Genomic DNA, 19,559 nt, shown 5'->3' with positions numbered 1-19,559 from the left:
ATGTGAAGAGGAGGATGTGAAGAAGAGTCTAGCTCCAATAGTGGGGACTAGAACTGTAAAGGATGATACTTAAGTTAAAAAAAGGGGGGGGGGGGGGAAGCCTGGCCTGACATTTAAAAAGGATGGTGGCTTAGGTAAAATTGAGTCACTCAAATAATCCAACCAGAGACAATTACGTTCTAGTATTATAACTAGTAGGCATACGGGATGGGAGACTGGGGTTTTGTAAAAACAGGAGCAATGACTCAGTACTAAAACTAGGTACTAAGAGGCTCCTAGCTAACTCAGTGGGGCCAGTGACCCCTGATCCTGGGGTTGTGAGTTCAAGCCCCACGTTGGGTGTGGGATTACTGAAAAATAAACCTTAAAAACAAAAAAGCAAAACCGGAAAACTACATACTAAGCCTGCGTTGGCTCAAGAGATACTAGGAACAGTTATGGGCACCCTAACTGCTAAAAAGTTGAACAGGAGGTGCCAGGAGACTAAGTGGAAAGGCACCACCAACTGGTCAAACATTGTTACAGTAACTTTTTACTAGGGCCCACAAAAAATGTTTTATTTTAAAATCAGAGAAAATTCTTATTCAAGTAGTATTTTATACAAATGATGTAAAAAAAATACAAAGTGGCACAAGGCAAAAAAACTTAGAGCTCATGAAAGCCTTATCATGGTCTTTTTTTTTTTTTTTTTGTCTTCAAACATGTACTTTACATTAGAATTTTATTTTCTAATAGGAGAGATAATAGTAACTAAGAGTACTACATTCTGTAGTACTACATTACTCTTCTAGTAAGTAATCCAAAAGCCTAAAGGCACATTTTTAAGCAGTTTTAGCCTTTCAAAACCTTCCTACAAATACAGAAGAATAGGTAAAGGACAGAATCTGATTCTGAACAAAGATTTTCTAAAATTTAACAGTACAATGAGTCCTATAAATCTTAAATAATACTATCTACAAATTACTGCCCCCCCTTTCTGCTATCCCTGTTCTACAAGAGAAACTACTGAACCCCAACCCAGAAAAAGGCAGCAAATTCTACACTGGTGAGATGAAGTAATTACTCAACTGTCCATATTTTCTGCAGTAAAACACTTGAATCGACAGTTACCATGAAGAAGTTCAGTCAAAAGCAGACACTTAACACAGGGCTTTAATGTAACACCATTTAGTGACGTGACAATCTGAGAAAAATGCAGAGAGTATTTTGTGGATAAGAGAAATTGAGGAACACATCTGATAGAGTGGGTATTTTACAACAATTTGACAAACAGCCAGCATGTTAAATTATAATGTAAGTGCATTTGAAGAGCTAAACACTGCTGGTCGTTCATTAATGTGTCAGACATTTAATTGGAAGGCGGCACTTTCAACAAAGAGTGAAAAAGAACCAAAAAAAGGTTTTGTTTTTCTTTTCCTTTTCTTTTTTTTTTGAACAAACTTCGCCTAATAATCTTGGAAAGGCAAATGAACACTCTAATTTATACTTGTCATAAGCTGGAAGAAACTGTTAAGTGAGACACGAGACAGAACAGACAGTGAGAAAGGCAGATTTCTAGAAATACAATGATCCCACACATTGGCTTCAAGGAGAAACCTGCAGACATATTTTCAGGTCTTGCTAAGTAACTGTTTATTTGCACTCAATACATTTGGGAAAGTCTGCTACATAGCTAAGGTCACTGTGACCACAGAACAACAGATGAAAAGGATAAAGCACTGAACAGCAAGAAAAATTCATCCCACCCTCATAAGAATTTCAGTGAACCAGTAAAAAATTGAAGATAAACAAAATAACAGATACAGCCTTCATCTCTTACGAATATACTTCCTCCCCAAGTCTCCCCAATATAAACACTTTGGAGTGTTTATATATATTCAGTGCAAGAAACAGTATCATCGGTACATTTGAAACACCTCTGAAGAAAGAATAAAGCTAAAACAATTCTGAATACATTTCAGTGTGGTGTAATAGTATCACACTATAGTGATGGGGGAGAGGCTCCGATAGCACCCATCTGCATTCCACATGAAAAAACAAATCTAAGATCACTTTTTAAAAAATTCTACAAGCCACATACCAAAAAAAAATTTTTTTAAAACAGGACTGCTTTATCATGTAATTTAAGACACAAATGTTACATGAACTGCAAATGAAGACTTAAAAAGGTTAGCAGCTACAAAAAAAATCAGGTAATTCATGCTATATGTCACTCCTCCCATAAATACTTTTAGCCTGTGTTCGATTACAGTCAATTCTGAATTGGCTCGCCTCTGGCTTAGACTTCTCAAGTCTTTACACAGAGTAAAAGAAGTGGATAAAAATGAAAGACAGTATTCTATCCTGTACTTTGACCTTGGAAAGGTGTGGGTCTGCTTAGAAAAGGAAGAGGAAACATACACTTAATCACAATAAAGCTTAACACTACGCGGAGCTTTTTATCATTTTCAGCAACGGACTGCAAGCTGCGCTGTGAAGAAAATGCATAGCAGAGGAGAAAGCTGGGAAGTGGGGAAACAGGGAAGGAAACAGTGTCAACACACGGGAAGAAGTGATGAAAACATCCGCATCTACTTGGGAGCTCCCTTGCCCTGGGAGCATTCCTTAAAAAGCCACCTGCTCCAGAAGGCCGGAGCCCAGACTCTCCCAGTTTGGGAAGCATGACTGCCCGGGTGCCACACTATGCCACCTCCTCCACCGACTGCAAAGCTGTCTGGGAACTGGGCTGTTCCAAGGGCAACAGAACACACATTGTCTAAACCAACAAGAGGAAAAGCTTCTTCTTTCTGTAGGTCTATTTTTAATACAACTGAAACAGAACCCTTCTAGAAGTTTGGGCTGCCACCCAATCCATCTCAATTTCCTTAGGAGGAACTGAGTGATGGAAGCAAGCAAAACAAGATTATAACCACAAATGACTGTACTTTAAACATGATTATCAATTTTAAGGGACAGAGACACTTGAAGGTTTCAGAATACCAAACTTAGAAAACAAATTTGGTGATAAAAACTGCAATTCATCCCCCTAGCATTTCTACAAGTTGGTGTTACTTCTGCATGGACAGGTTAATATATTAAATTAAGCCAAGATTTTAAAGACTGGTAAAGTTCTATCACTCTATTTTAAAAAACAAAGATGTTTCAAAACAAAACAAAACAAAATACAAGTTAGTTGCTTCATGTTACATTTCACAACCATTAATGTCAAATGCTTTCTTTCTACAGAAACAGGGTCCTTTAGGTCACAACTGCAATTATTTACTGCTTAGATGTTTAAAATCACACGGGCTAGTGTTCGGCTGGAACCTGTCGATGGTGACGTCTGGAGGTTTTGAGTTTCAACCTAAGGTGTGCCAGGTCCTCTCCTAGGACCACACTTGCAGGGGAAGGGGAGGGAGAGGAAATCACAGATCAAGTTCTTTAAGATTGTTTCACTCTCTTCGCGGCTTTCTGTTTCTTGGTGATCTGTTCAAAATTTCATCCTCCTGTTGGTTGAAAAAATAAGAGAGTCACTGTAATTAGCATACTTTATAAACAAGTAAAACTTCAAGTTTTCAATATCCGCCAGGCTGAGTGAGGGTAACCCATCTGAGGAAAGAAAAGAAGAAAGTTCTTTAGAAGAAAACGCACGAAGAACAACTGTCTCCAAGGTGGTGGAGTTATGTGCGCTCTAATTTAATCTGTACTGTTTCCTACAAACATGCACTTTCCTCAATCTAACTCCTAAACATTTTCCTTAAAAAGGACCAGATCCCATGCTTTCCCACATTATCCTGCTGAATCCTGAATAATCTACTGGCCTGTGGGCACGTTAGCCCCCAGGCTGAGGCCGAGAACGCTGGGATAGAGGGAACGGAAGACTATCTCAGCAGAGTTACAGGACACTCCAGACAAGCCCAGGTCTCATTCTACTCTACAGAGCCACTTTGTATACTGTGAGGAAGACTGGTGGATACAAAACAGGTATGTGAGACTGGTCCCTACCTGAAAGTCTCATATACATCTAGTTGAAACTCTGCATTCTAGGTGAGACAGGCTACAGCTACAGAAAACAAACAGCATTGACCTTTATCGACGGAGAGGCAGAGCTAGAATGGAAACTGGGTAGGGTTTTCCAGCAAAGAGCAGACAGAAACCTCTGTCTTGGAAAGACAGTCTTGGAAAACGTCCCTAAAAAAGATGTAGATGATTCGCTTTCCCTTATACCTCCTATACAATTCACCCGAAATCTGGACCCGGAAGCCCAGGGAGTTCTCAGAGCTTCCTCTCCTATCACGGGCTCAGAGCCACCGTATCTTGCCTACATTATCACAGCAGCCTACATTATCACTGGTCTCGCTGATTCTCCCCAGTCTGTAGAAAACATAGCAGCCAAAGTAATCAGATCCTATTACTCCTGCGCCCTAAAGCCTGCAATGACTGTCCATTTCATTAGGAGGAAAAAAAAAGCCAAGCCCACACCATGGCCTGGGAGGCCCCACTTAATCTGCAGCCGTCCCCATCCCCCCTTCCTCTGCCCCCACTCTACTGGGCGCACTGGTCCTCTAGACTGCTACTTCAGGCCTCTGCACTGGCTGTTCTCTCTGCTGGGAATGCTCTTCCCACGGACACCGCCATGGCAAAGTCCTGTATCTCTTTTAAGTCTGCTCCAGTGTCGCTCTTCTCCGAGGCCTCCCGTCCCTAACATTGCAATCCATCCCACCTCCAGTACTTCTGATACCCTTTCCTGTCCTACTTTGATTTTTCAGGGCCTATCGTTTCCTAACATTCTATTCATTCGCTTCCTTATAACGCCTCTCGTTTACTGGCTGTTTCTTCCCACTGGAATTTATGCTCCCCAAAGGCAGGGTATTTTAGTCTTGTTCACTGATAATGTGCACCACATGACGGCACTCCAGAAATACCTGCTGAATGAATGAATCCATGTGCAACAGGGATAAACATTTTAGAATACAATGATTTGCTCAAAAAATACTTTTTCTTCCCTCCTAACCACTTGACCACCAGGGAAGGAAATACTTTTTAAGGGCACAGTGAGGAGAGAGAGAGGAGACAAATGTGTTATATAATAACCTGAAGTTACCATCTTAAAAACATTTTATTGGTTTTTTTTCCACTAACACCTTCCGCTTATTCCAGAAAACCATTTGCAGCAGAGAAAAATACGTCTGAGATACAGATATAGTTTAAAATCACCCAATAAAATGTACACTTATCCTGCTAAGAATTCCACTTTTATAAAATTAATTCTAATGGATTTTTTTTTTATTGCCACAGCAAATGAAACTCACCCTATGAAAATACCCTCTCTAGGGGCACCTGGGTGGCTCAGTCAGTTGAGTGTCCAACTTCTGGTCAGGTCATGGTCTCATGATTTGTGAGTTCGAGCCCCGCATCGGACTCTGTGCTGACAGCTCAGAGCCTGAAGCCTGCTTCAAATTCTGTGTCTCCCTCTCTCTGTCCCCCCACATCACATTTTCTCTCTCAAAATTGAACATTAAAAAGAAACACCCCCTCTACTGAAATGTACTGTCACTGGAGTTGCTTGAGATATAATCTGTATTCCAGCTTCATGTTACCTCTGCTTTAGGTTTTCTGTCCTCGCCCTCTTGACTGACAGTGCCACCATCTTCTTCAGCATCGCTTGTCTGCTTCTCTTCTAAGACAGAATCAAAAGTACAACAAACTGAGTGAAACCTTGTACTTGTTTTTGATAATTAGACCATTGGCATTAGAACATGCTTCAACATTCGGAAGCAATCTTTATCATAACTTGCTTATGAGTTTGAAACATCTTAGGGTCCTGGCTTAAAGCAGATATTCTGTGCCCTATGTCTTACCAAGTTTTTCTTCACCTTCCTCCTCCTCATCTCCCTTGTCCTTTTCCTCCTCCTTCTCTTCCTCTTCCTCCTTCACATCTGGTTGAGGGGCATCAGTCTTCTTATATTCCACAGGACTTGACTGTTTCTGAAATATTCCCCCAAAGTACAACAGTCTTGTTTACATTTTTCTATTAATATCTAAGGACAAAATTCTGTATGAGGCTATATACTGGGGAATAGAAATAAAGATGAGTTAAGATATAGGAGTGCCTGGCTGGCTGAGTCGGTTAAGCATCTGACTCCTGACTTCAGCTCAGGTCATAATCTCACAGTTCGTAAGATTGAGCCCTTTGGCAGGCTCTGTGCTGACAGTGCGGAGCCTGCTTGGGATTCTCTTTCTCCTCTCTCTGCCCCCCTCCTCAAAAATAAATAAATAAAGTTAAAAAAAAAAAAGGTTTAAAAATGAGTTAAGATGTAGTTCCTGCCCTGAGATCTTTCCCTTCAGTGAGCATGTGTGGGCATCAAGGGCAGAAGAACAGTAAGAACAAAGAACAAAACATACCCAGTGCAAGGTGAAACAGAATCCTCTTTTAACAGAGGAAGAGCACCTAAACGTAATTTTTCCCCCTTTTTTTGGAGTGCATGTAACAAAGACTTATCTTAAACAAGAAACAAGAAAATCTTAAAATATGGTTGGATCACCCCCAAATGTAATTTTGGGGAGAGAGTAGGGATGCTGAGGGAAAAATGCAAAATGAAAAATATTAAAAGACTGAATTATAAAATATAGGAAAACAAACAGCTAGGCTAGGAAGAAAAGCTGGTTGGGCCCAGATGGCTGGTTTTATATCTAAGTTGTTGCGTTTTCTGTTTTCCAGAAAGCTGCTGTCAAATATTATGGAAGGGCAATAATGCAAGCTTAAGTACTTACTTGAAACTGAAGGGCTATAAATCCTCCTCCCCTCTGAGCACAATAAATGGCCACTGAAAGTAGTGAGTAAGGTTCCAGGTGTGGCCCAGTCATTACTGAACTCAGGTAACAGATCTCAGTTACATTTAATACAAGAGTTCTTTCTGAAAGGGACTAAAAAAAGAAACCCCGTACCTTTCCGGAGCAGCAGAAGAGGATGACAAGAAACACAGGCAGAGCGACCGTCAAGATGTAGACCACCCACAGCCACGGGCGCTCCTCTGCCGCCTCAATCATCTGCCCCACCACACCTGGCTGAGAAACAGGATGACACGGGTCTCAGGCCCTTGTTTTTGACACCAAATCTACAGGCTGCATTGTTCCATGGTTCCACCTCTGCAAGGCACTCCTCAGGCTCCTCCTCTGTCACCATGGGTTAGAGCCAAGACACTCATACAACATAAAAAGGAAATAAGAGAAAGCCTCCATTTTCCCCCCGCTCTTACCATCAAGGCGATTTTCCTTGCACAGGTGCGAAAGCAGGTTTCTTAATCACCTACCAGAGGCCCCCTTAACCTCAGAGCCAGTAATGAACAATTTCTTGATCTCAGTATCTCTGGCTCTCCCACTCATAGCCTGGCCATATGGCCAATTGCGTGAAAATTCCATATATTGGTAAACCAAGATTCAACATTTAAGAGTGCATTAAAATATATCCTAGGGGGTGCCTCGGTGGCTCAAGTGGGTTAAATGTCTGACCTGATTTCGGCTCAGGTCACGATCTCACGGTTCATGGGATTAAGCCCCATGTCAGGCTCTGCATGGATACCACAGAGCCTGCTTGGGACCCCCACTCTCTGCCCCTCCCCAACTTGTACACACGTGCTCTCTTTCTAACATTAAAAAAATTTTAATTTTACACACACACACACACACACACACACACACACACACACCCTAAATAGCAAATTTTGTTAAATATGTTTTAACAAATTAAAAAAAAAATACCCTACACATAACATAAATAGGGAATCTAAAGCCATCATGTCAGACTGGTGAAATCATATCCCAACACCCAGTATTTTGTCTTTAGCAGGTATACAGTCACACATTTTAGGCCAATATTCCCAAGTAAGGAAAAAGACAAATCCTAGAAGACAGACTGTGACAAAAGGAACAATTTGTTACCTTCAATAACAGACATCAATGCATAAGAAACAAGTAAGCACAAACCTCAGCAGCCCCGTCAGCAGCTTTCTTCAGGCCCCATCCATCACTGGCCCAATCATCAACTACTCTTCGATCACCGCAAATAATGAAGTTGTCAAAAAAAATGTCTGAGGTCATGGACCATAGCTCCAAACCAATAGCACTAAAAGGAGTCATTTTGAAAGGTTCCAGATCTTCAAAGAAGTCTGGATTTGGTATTTTCCGGGGCTTCCAGATTCCCTAGAGAAAAATTTTTAAAAATCACTTTGGATAATGAACAACACAAACTTACAGTGAACCTAAATAAGAATTAAGATGAATTCCACATGATCAATGAAGGCCAAGTGCTGACTCTGTAAAACTCAACTGTGTAACAGGAAGAAAACAATAAACGCTACTATGTCTCTAAGATGTCTGGATTCCAACTACTTTCACTTTCTAACATCATCCATGACCTTGATTCAAACCAACACCTCACTCTGCCTGGCACATTCCAACAGACTCTTATCAATAAACAGCCTTGAACAAGTACAGACTTGTCCAGTGGTTATTTAAAATGTACATGACCTTCAACCAGCAATTTTGCTTCTTGATAACTAGTTAGAGAAATGGTTACCACATACACCCAGACACATTCAAGGATGATTACTGCAGGAAAGGACTCTGAAAGCAAAAATGGGAATTCACCTAAATGGCCATCCACAGAAGAGCTAAAGGCGGTTTTAATTAAAGGGCAATTTTAATTTATCTTATCGCTTGACTGCACAATTATAAATACACTTACAAATGGAAAAGTATACACACACTGTATGCACAGAGACAGAGACCTGTATCTTACATTTTAAAGAGAAGCAAGTGGAAATTAACGAAGACAAATCATCTGACTAGGACAGAAACAGCGACAGACCAGGGTCTGAGTGGTTACATGTCTGTAGGAAAGCTGTAGCTTTACAACATCCCTAGCTCTATTCTGGACATTTCATTTGCACCTCCCGGTCTTGTCAGAGCTGATATACTGAGGTGAAGCAATGAATGAGGTGAAGCGGACTCGGGGTCAGGGAGACCCCTCCTATCTCAAACCGGATTGCCAGTTTGGATCCAGTGGCTGCAATACTCCCACCGCAGGACAACACGGCGCATGTATCACAAGTTTTCCGTTTTTAAACACAAGTTACAAAGCAATTAGGAAAGCTCTTCTTTCCAGTTTCTAGTTTATTTTTTTCAACACTTATAACATATAAGCTCTCAATTCTGCAGCTTGTTCTTAATTCAATAGTCTGAATACAGTGATCAACCTTAAGGGCTCATAACAAACAAAACTTCTATCCAAACAAACAGATCAATGAGGCAACTCAACCATCGAGAGGCACAAACCTGGTAGTTAGGATTGTCAATCATGGGTGGCTTCCACTTGCCCTTATAATTAGGGTTGTCAATCATAGGTCGCTGCCAGACACCACACCCAGGAGCCGACTCACACTTAGGGTTGGCAATCTGAGGAGCCTCCCATTCTCCATCCATATCTTCATCCCTGCGGAAAGACAGACAAATCACAAATGGACCCTGTGACGCAGAACTGATGGCCACGCCAGGGTTCCCCTGAAATCCTGCAGAGATTCTTTCACGGTGTCACATTGTGACACTAGAATACCATCTTGTTTCTGCACTTCCAGTAATATGACAGTTGCATTAAAAAAGACAAACATAAGGGACGCCTGGTGGCTCAGTGGGCTAAGCATCCGACTTTGGCTCAGGTTACAATCTCCTTGTCATGAGATCGAGCCCTGCCTCAGGCTCTGTGCTGACAGCTCAGAGCCTGCAGCCTGCTTAGGATTCTGGGTCTCCATCTCTCTGCCTCTCCCCTGCTCACGCTCTTTCAAAAATAAAAAGAGACAAACATGAAATTAAATTTGTTGAGCTCTACACTTAAGTTAGATACTTCGCTATATTTAATTATTAACTTCTACTTCAATAAAAAAGCAGGAAATTTAAAAAATTAGCTGAAGCCCTTACCAATCCTCCGGCTTCTCTGCATCCGGGTCAGGTACATATTCAGGCTCATCATCTAACCAGCCTTCAGGCTTTGTCGCTTCTTCATCTGGAATCTTAGCAGGGGCATCTTCATCCCTTGAACATAAAGGAAAAGGCTAAGTATGACAGCACCAACCAGGGAATCACAAAGTATCTCTCACTTGTGAATCTGAAACAGGGCAATCTGAAAATACTAAAGTCTTGCTTAACCTCAAAATTTTAAATAACTCCTTCTAGACAATATTTGTAACTCATTCATCCAATAATGGTCTAGTATTCAAAATACATATAGCTCTTTCAACTCAGTAATAAAAAGACAACCCAATTTAAACACTGGCAAGGGATGTGAATAGACATTTCTCCAAAGTTACACAATTGGCCAATAAGCACATGAAAAGACAAGGTACATTGTTAGCCATCAGGGAAGTGCAATCAAAATCGTAACAAAATATCACTTCACATTCACGAGGGCGGCTGTAAGGAAAATGACAGATACAAACAAGTGTTGGCGAGGAGGTGGAAACACCAGAACTCTCACACGTCACTGGCACGAAAGTAAAAGAGTACAGCCACTTTGGAAAAGTCTGGCAGTTCCTCAAAAAGTTAAATACATAGTCATCATCTATGACCCAGCAATTCTACTCCAAAAGAAATGAAAATGTGGAACCACCCAGAAACTTGTATATGACTGTTCATACATTATTCATAACCATTTCCAAAAAAGGGAAACCTTAACATCAGTCAACTAAGGAACTGATGGATAACGTATGGCGTCATCCACACAATGACGTGTTCATCAGTCAGAAAAAGGAACGAAGCACTGACACGTGCTTCAACATGGATGAAACCTTGAAAACATTATGCTAAGTGAAAGAAGCCAGACACAAAGGCTCTCATGTTGTATACAGTATACTATGAACAGAGACAGAAAGTAGATTAGTCATTGCCAAGGGGCTGGTAGAAGGAAGAAAAGGGAAGTAACTGCTTAATGGGTATGGGCTTCTTTTTGGGATTTAGACCCTGGTGGTGGTGGTGGTTGCACAACACTATGAATATTCTAAACTGCTGAGCTGTACAAATTAAGAGTATGGAAGTTAGTATGTGATTTATAATTCAATTACTGTTAAAAGTTCATCAAGAAGTACCTAATTTCAAAGTTTTATGCAGCTACTGTAAAACAGTGCCACTTCAGCTGATAAAACAAAGGCATCTTCTATCCTTCGTCACAATTATGGCTTCTTTTTGAAGAATGCTTGTTTTAAATTAATGGCGTGAAAAGTTATGTAACATTCAGTGGGCCCTTTTAATTAAGCCAAACATTCTCACTCCCACCCCTAAAATAAAACAGCTAGTTAAGGAATATGACACTGAAATAGGCGGAGCCCAGAGCTAATGTTCACGAACACACAAACTCAGCATTTACACTAGCGCAGCATTAAGAGTGCAGGTACACATACTTTAAGGGAGGAAAAACGTCAGGTACATTTTAACTGTTCTTTGTTCACTTCCTGACATTTCTGAAAGTCATTGTATCTGAGTTCAAGCACGGTCACACACAGGAATCCAACCCTGCCTGCTGTCACTCTGCATCAGTCTCCAGTTTTACACGGCGTGAGAAGCCCCACAGTATAAACCCCAGTTTGCTCACCCGCGTCAGGCTCACTCCTGCTCCTCTCCTACTACACACGATCTTCTTCCCCAGCTGGGAATATCATTTCTGATCACCGTGGGGTTGACTCCGACCCCACTTCCAAGTCGCAGTTTGACCCACCCTGCTCCAAGAAGCCACTCCTGGATCAGGGAGAGCCAGTACTCTGGTCACCTGCCAACACCTACTGCTAGATTACTCGCCACCTGCATGGGGTCCTCGGCTGCCTGTCTCACAACTGAAATGGGAGCTGTGTGGGCAGCTGGTGTCCCCGCGGCTCTGTATTCCACTGCTCAACACATAGCAGTCATGTCTTGAGTACTATTTAAATAGGAAAAAAGTTATTTTTCAAGTTAACAGTTAACATTTCAAGACTTTTAGGTGTGAATTCAGAGAAGTGCTGGAAGAGCCAGGCCAAGAGAGGTTCTGCTATAAACCAGCCATGTTACCACAGGCAAACTCTATCAGCAATTTCAGCATTTTGTGGCTTATGAAATGGTGTTAGGCAATCTAGATGACCACTATGGCCCCTTTTCAGCTACAGAGGTCTATGTGTTTCCTACCATTTAGACAGCATCACAGATTATTGAAATTATGAGGTCTTAGCCAACGTTCAGTTGCTTAGGCCACGTGGACTGTATGAAACGCTGCAAAGACTCACCAGTCATCTGGTTTGACAGCATCGGGGTCTGGTATTTTTGGTCTTTCATCCCAATCCTCAGGCTTCTGGTCTTCTGGGTCCTCAATTTCACGTGAAGGATTTACAGGAGGAGTCATGTCATTTAGCAAATTTCCACTATTCACAACAGATTGGTCCACTAGTATTTCAAAACTGTTATCTGGATTCAGGACTGAAAAAATTAAATGCAATTTTTAGAAGTTAATTAACCACTCATTCCCCAAGCTCTCTTTACCACAACAAGAGATCATATTTCTAACAGAAAAGGGAAGCACAGAGTAATGACTTCAGGGCATTAGAGTCAGAACACGGTCTTGAAGCCTTAAGCAAATTAACACACTCTTCCTTAACTATACTTCATAAACACTAGTTCCTCGGGATTTTAAAATTAAAACGTAATGATACATAAAATTTAAAACACCAGAAGACTTCAATTATGGACATTAAAAACAGCATAACACTGGGGCACCTGGGTGGCTCAGTCGGTTAAGTGTCCGACTTCAGCTCAGGTCATGATCTCATGGTTCATGGGTTCGAGTCTCACGTTGGGCTCTGTGCTGACTGCTAGCTCAGAGCCTGGAGCCTGTTTCAGATTCTGTATCTCCCTCTCTCTCTGATCCTCCCCTGCTCACATTGTCTTTCTCTCTCTCAGAAATAAACATTAAAAAAAAAAACAAACAGCAAAACACCAAAGATATATAAACTAATGCAACAATGGTCTGATACAAATGGTTACACACCAGTCGACAGGCAAATACGTTTATTTATTATAACCATCCCCCCCAAGTAGAAAAAGGCCGTTTCCTCATTTTTTGAATTGGTACTACCGCCATCTGTGTTACCAAAATTTCAAACTACACAAATTTTTAATTTTATGTATGAAACAACATGTCTACTTATGATTATACTTTGGGGGTCCAGGAGAATTTTAAATCCACGAAGATATCTTAAGCGAGACTTCCTCTAAAGCCCGAGTCCCACACCTAAATGTCTCCCAGGCAGCTGACAAGGTCCCAGCACATCAGGAATACTAGAAATCAAGCAGCAACTACACCGCGGTCCTCAGGAATGACCAAAACCAGCAACATCAGCAGTGGTTATATATTTTTATGGATCGCTTCTTCTGCTTTTGTGAAGTTGAGAGAGCAAGTGAAATATAGCACGTTCAAATTTTAATAAAAAGTGACAGGTGTTTATACACATAGGGCCAAATACGTATTACAATGCTGATATTTCAGATAATTTTAAATGTCTTCTGTTTTGCTTATTTCCAGCTTTTGATTTCTATGCTGAGTATGTATTACTTTTGTTATAAAGAAAAAAGGTTACTATATTCTTTAAGAAAAGAAGCATGTCTATATATGCTCAAACCATCAGGAAAAGCTTCATTGAAATAAAAAGTGCATTCCAATGTCCAAATGATCAAACTCAACTGTCTAGGTGTTGGGATCATCCAAAGCTCAACTGACAGACAATATGAAAACACTATACATATATTTCTATTGTGTCCTATCATTTAACAGGTTATCAACAAGAAAATGAACAATGTGGGGCGCCTGGGTGGCTTAGTCGGTTAAGCATCCGACTTTCACTTGGGTCATGATCTCGCGGTTCGTGGGTTCGAGCCCCGCGTCGGGCTCTGTGCTGACTGCCAGCTCAGAGCCTGGAGCCTGTTTCAGAGCCTGTGGCTCCCTCTCTCTCTGACCCTCCCCTGCTCATGCTGTCTCTCTCTCTCTCCTAGAAATAAATAAAACATTAAAAAATTAAAAAAAAAAAAAAAGAAAATGAACAATGAGGAGAAAACGAGAGGAATCAGCAAAGCTCTTTATGGAACATAAAAGCTTACTCTGAAAAATGTCTCAAAGCCCACTTCTCAATTCAACCTATAGGAAGAGCAGCTTTTTTTTGGTGATGAGAGATTAAGGTCTTTACACCACCATATTAAGCCAACAGAAACTCTTATTTGCAGGCTTGGGTCTCCTCCAAATGTACAACCTCTAAATTATATGGACGATAAAAGTTTAGTGCCATAACACCCCCAAATTAACGCATATTCTTACTTAAGGTATAAAGATGTGTTTTCTTATCAGTAAAATAGGTCTTCAGATCTGCATCTGGCCTCTTAGCGTGTTTCTCTTCATATACACCCGTTTTGGGGTTTTTGTGGCGGAAGATGAAGTGCAGTTTATAGTCTTCTCCACATTTATCCGGACCAAACATAATCGTGTAAGGAGTCTTGTCATGGAACTGATCCTTCAGAAACAAAAACGAATTATTTTAAGTGACTGAGTCAAAGTGTTCAAAAGCAAACTTTCAAAGTGTGATATTTCCTCTAATAAAATCCCCAGTAAATTTTTGGCACCTTAATGAAAAGACTGATTCATTTATGAGGCTTACAGAGATACCAGAGAAAAGGAATAACCAGAAATTACCAGGAAACTTTACATGAAAATATATGAAAGTGCTTTTTGAAAAACCCCAAAAAACAGTAGGGGCACCTGGGTGGCTCAGTCAGTTAAGCTTCCAACTTTGGCTCAGATCATGATCTCATGGTTTGTGAATTCAAGCCTCACACCTCAAAGCCTGGAGCCTGCTTCGGATTCTGTGTCTCCCTCTCTCTCTCTCAAAAATAAACACTAAAAAAATAATAAAAATAAAAAAGAACAAACTGGTGCAGCCACTCTGGAAAACGGTATGGAGCTTCCTCAAAAAATTAAAAATAGAACTACCCTACGACCCAGCAATTGCACTAGTAAGTATTTATCTAAGGGATAAAGGTGTACTGTTTCAAAGGGGCACATGTACCCCAATGACAACAGCCAAAGTATGGAAAGAGCCCAAACGTCCACCAACAGAACAATGGATAAAGAAGATGTGGTGTACACACACACAAAGGAGTATTACTTGGCAATCAAAAATAATGAAATCTTGCCATTTGCAACTACATGGATGAAACTAGAGGTTATTATGCTAAGCTAAATTAGTCAGATAAAGACATATGACTTCACTCATATGAGGAATTTAAGATACAATACAAATGAACATAAGGGAAGGAAAAATAAATAAAAACAGGAAGGGGAACAAAACATAAGAGGCTCTTAAATATAGAGAACAAACAGAGGGTTGCTAGAGGGGCTGTGGGAGGAGGGGGATGGGCTAAATGGTAAGGGGCATTAAGGAATCTACTCCTCAAATCATTGTTGCACCATGTGCTAACTTACTTGGAGGTAAATTTTTTAAAAATAAATTATTAAAAAAAAACCCCAATAATGCATATACCTATACCTAGTTAACTGCTTTTTTCATAAAACAAAGAAATAAGTTTGCCAAAACTAAAAATTACGTAGAACAAAAATCAGGGATAAGACAGAATGGCTTTGAAATTCACATTTCAAATAAAAATCAAACAAGTGTCAAAGTCATTATTTCCAATCTTCTAAATATTTCAACACCAGGAGAGAGGCCTTTATTTGCACAAATCTTAACAAAACTTTCCTTTTCTCTAAGATCCTTAAAAGACAACTGTGTGGGCATCTGGGTGGCTCAGTCAGCTGAGTGTTCAACTTTGGCTCAGGTCACATGATCTCACAGTTTGTGAGTTCGAGCCTTACATCAGGCTCTGTGCTGTCATCTGAGTCTGCCTCAGATTCTGTATCTCCCTCTCTTTCTCCCCCTCCCCACTCATGCTCTGTCTCTCCCTCAAAAATAAATAAACATTAAAACAACAACGGTGGGTGGCCGCATAAGGAAATAGGAAGTACCTACCAAGTTGAGTTCTGGGGTTTTAGAAAGCAGCTTCACATAGGCACCGCCACATTCTATTCCATTTTGGAAATTAACCTCATACCTAATTTCAAAGAGAAAAGCAAAAAACCATAAGCCATTTTGAAAGATCAAATTTCTTAATTTACTTCCCCTTTCCTCTGATCTTGGTCACATATTTTATCACAGGTCATAAGTTTATCCTTAAGAAAAATTCCATCTTCCATTGCTTTTGAGGATTTTTTTTAAAGTAAGCTCTATGCCCATCATGGGGCTTGAACTCACCACCCCAAGATAAGAGTCATACCCTCTACCAACTGAGCCCCTCATCTTCTTTTGCTTTTGAATGACTACTCAATAGGCCCCCTCCAAAAATAAGTAAAATAAAACAAAACCTTAATGCAGATTCCCAGTGAACACTTTGTACAAAACCCAGAAGTTCATTTGGTATCAGGAGAAAAATAAGTCAATCTGTCTCAAAAGAATTGACTGGGCAGGAAAAAAATACTGGATTATAGGATGCTTAAATACACCCCAAACCAGCTACTACAACATACAATTATTCTCATAACTCTTTAAAATACAGTAATAACATTCTGAGACCTAGGAAGTTTCTACCAAGCAAAAGTTTCACTCACTGAACAATGAGAGGCTTGGTATCAAACAGGAAGGGCTTGTTCAGTTTCGCAGAGATGGCATGATGCTTGGCCCGAGACATCAATACAAGGCCTTTATCACCTGGAAGCTTTGTTTCCTTCATTTCATCTACCTCCCACTTTCCTGCAAGACAGAAAAAATTCCACTCCTTAATTATACCTTTGAATATCCCTTAAATGGTAACAGACAAATCTCCAAGTTGTGCAAGTCTATCATACTGGCAAATTTTTAAAAAATTTTTTTAATATTTTATTTATTTCTGAGAGAAAGAGAGAGAAGCAGTGTGAGCAGGGGAGGTGAGAGAGAGAGGGAGACACAGAATCGGAAGCAGTCTCCAGGCTCTGAGCTGTCAGTACAGAGCCCAATGCAGGGCTCGAACCCACAAACCATGAGATCATGACCTGAGCCGAAGCCGGACGCTTAGCTGACTGAGCCACACAGGCGCCCCCATAATGGCAAATTTTTAACATATTACATTTGCCTATGAGAGCTGGCTTATTAAACATGTACACATTTAATAGGTATTAGGATACGGTTTTTAAAAACCTGTAGCATATTCACTTTTATCAATGCCTAAAAACACCTTCCATTTCCAACATACAGTACCACAGGTGATAAATTCCCTCTCCAGAGATTCTATGGTATAAAACAGTCAACAGGCCTAATCCTATGAACACACAGTCAGCAAAACTCCCAAGGAAAAAGTCTTAAAATGTACACATACTCCTTTCAAACTAGCCTTAAGAGATACTGTGGAAACATGTGAAGCCTCAATCTGCTCTTCCATCTACATCAAGTGGAACTCACCATCATATTTGGCAATTTCATCATCAGTGTCCTCTTTCTTGGCTTTGGATAAAATCCACCTATAATTAATAAGACAAACACCCAAATTAAGATTTAAATGACAGCTGGCCTGTGAAAAGAATCAATGGAAATACTAACAAAAACAAGATCTACCTAGGTCTTCATAGCCTATTTAACCACTCTACTTTCTTTGACCTTTTAAGTTTATTTTTTAAGTTTATTTCTTTAGAAAGAGAGAGAGAGAGAGAGAACAGTTTATTTCTTTAGCGAGAGAGAGAGAACACGTGTGCCATGTGCAAACAGAGGGGCAGAGGGAGACAGAATCCCAAGCAGGGGGGCTCCTAGCTGGCTTAGCTGGAGAAAGCATGCATTTCTTGATCTATCTCAAGGTTGTGAGTTTGAGCCCCATGTTGCATATAGAGATTACTTCCTTACAAATAAATTTATTAAAAATAAAGAATCCCAAGCAAGCTCTGAGCTGACCCACTTGGGGCTTAATCTTAGGAACCATGAGATCATGACCTGAGCCAAAATCAAGAGTCAGACACTTAATCGACTAAGCCACCCAGGCACCCCTCTTCAACTTTTAAATCTGCCACACAAACAGTAATACGTTGTATTCAACTCACAAACCTATAAGAAAAAGTACCAAACCCAGGAAACAATTCTACTTTTGTTAAGACTCAAGAGAAAAAAATTTTTCAGTTCAAAGAATATATAGGGTCAAGGGAGAAAGAGAAACAGAAATTAGACCCACGTGTTCTAAAAAATTCTTCTAACTGGGCATGTTCTAAATTTTCCTAAAAGAGCACAAACACTGGGGACATAATATAGTTACACATTTCACTGTATAAAATGTTATGCAAAAAGGAATCCACCATCACATCTTATTTACGTGATGTTTGTCTCCAAGATGTTTTCTCCTAAGAGACACTTACCCAGACAGAGTTCCTCTGTCAAAGGAATCAGCAAAATACACTTCCCCTGTTGGAACCGGAGCTTTGTAGGTGACCTATGTTTAATATAAAAATGAGAATCAAGAATTGAAATTTGTAGCACTATCCCTTCCTAGTAGGATTTGCTTTCAGTTATCCCAAATTTTTCTAGCAGGCCCTCAATTCAATGTATAAAAATTTTATCATTAGCAAGATATGCAAACAGCTAATATTTTACTAACTTAACTTCCCCTTTGAAAAGGGTCCAAATTTACCCTCATCCTTTGATTTTCTCGAGAGGTAAAACAAACGGATTCAAAGACCACTTCAAACCTTTGGAGACGGAGGAGCGCTGGTCTCTGGTTTCGATTTTGAGTCTTCTACTTCTTCAATAACATCATCGAGGTCGTCCTCAATATCAATCATATCATCATCGTGTCCTTCGTGAGCATGAACAGTTGTTCCAAGGACCAGTAACATACAAAGCAACCACTTCCCTTCCATGATCTACATATAAAAAGAGTCAAGTAAGTTAAATTTGTCACTTCCTTTTAAAATTTTTGTAAACAGAGGCACCTGGGTGGCTCAGTCGGTTATGTGTCCAACTTCAGCTCAGATCAGTCATGAGCTCACAGTTCACTGGTTTGAGCCCCACGTCAGGCTCCGTGCTGCCTGCTCAGAGCCTGGAACCTGCTTCAGATTCTGTGTCTCCCTCTCTCTCTGCCCCTCCCCTGCTCATGCTCTGTGTCTCTCTCAAAAAATGAATAAACATTAAAAAATAAATAAAAATTTTGTAAAGACCACTCACCCCTCTCTTATTTAAAATTAAGGCTTTCAACAGCAAGGGAAACAACCCACAAAACTAATAGGCAACCAACGGAATGGGAAAAGATAGTTGCAAATATATCAGATAAAGGGTTAATATCCAGAATCTATAAGGAACTCACCAAACTCCACACCCGAAAAACAAACAACCCAGTGAAGAAATGGGCAGAAGATATGAACAGACACTTCTCCAAAGAGGACATCCAGATGGCCAACAGACACATGAAACGATGCTCAGCATCCCTCCTCATCAGGGAAATACAAATCAAAACCA

The 19,559-nt window shown here is 40.4% G+C and overlaps 1 protein-coding gene across 1 annotated transcript in view; it reads right to left on the bottom strand.

The window, feature by feature from the left end:
* Positions 1-1,134: 1,134 nt before the first annotated feature.
* The window catches only part of CANX (calnexin), a 35,974-nt gene continuing 17,549 nt past the window's right edge, over positions 1,135-19,559 (bottom strand). Inside the window, exons 2-15 of the mRNA XM_039252823.1 lie at positions 18,794-18,967; positions 18,464-18,537; positions 17,526-17,584; positions 16,700-16,841; positions 16,065-16,146; positions 14,360-14,552; positions 12,282-12,471; positions 9,955-10,068; positions 9,316-9,472; positions 7,966-8,181; positions 6,928-7,047; positions 5,841-5,967; positions 5,580-5,659; positions 1,135-3,485 (exon numbers count right to left, since the gene is read on the bottom strand). Coding sequence (XP_039108754.1) covers positions 3,432-3,485; positions 5,580-5,659; positions 5,841-5,967; positions 6,928-7,047; positions 7,966-8,181; positions 9,316-9,472; positions 9,955-10,068; positions 12,282-12,471; positions 14,360-14,552; positions 16,065-16,146; positions 16,700-16,841; positions 17,526-17,584; positions 18,464-18,537; positions 18,794-18,964 — 1,779 coding nt within the window. The 5' untranslated portion in view covers positions 18,965-18,967 and the 3' untranslated portion in view covers positions 1,135-3,431. The remainder of the gene's footprint in view (positions 3,486-5,579; positions 5,660-5,840; positions 5,968-6,927; positions 7,048-7,965; positions 8,182-9,315; positions 9,473-9,954; positions 10,069-12,281; positions 12,472-14,359; positions 14,553-16,064; positions 16,147-16,699; positions 16,842-17,525; positions 17,585-18,463; positions 18,538-18,793; positions 18,968-19,559) is intronic.

This window comes from Hyaena hyaena, unplaced genomic scaffold (genome assembly GCF_003009895.1).
Source record: "Hyaena hyaena isolate Hyena2069 unplaced genomic scaffold, ASM300989v1 scaffold_428, whole genome shotgun sequence".
Lineage (NCBI taxonomy): Eukaryota > Metazoa > Chordata > Mammalia > Carnivora > Hyaenidae > Hyaena > Hyaena hyaena.
This window is presented reverse-complemented; position numbering and strand designations above follow the sequence as displayed.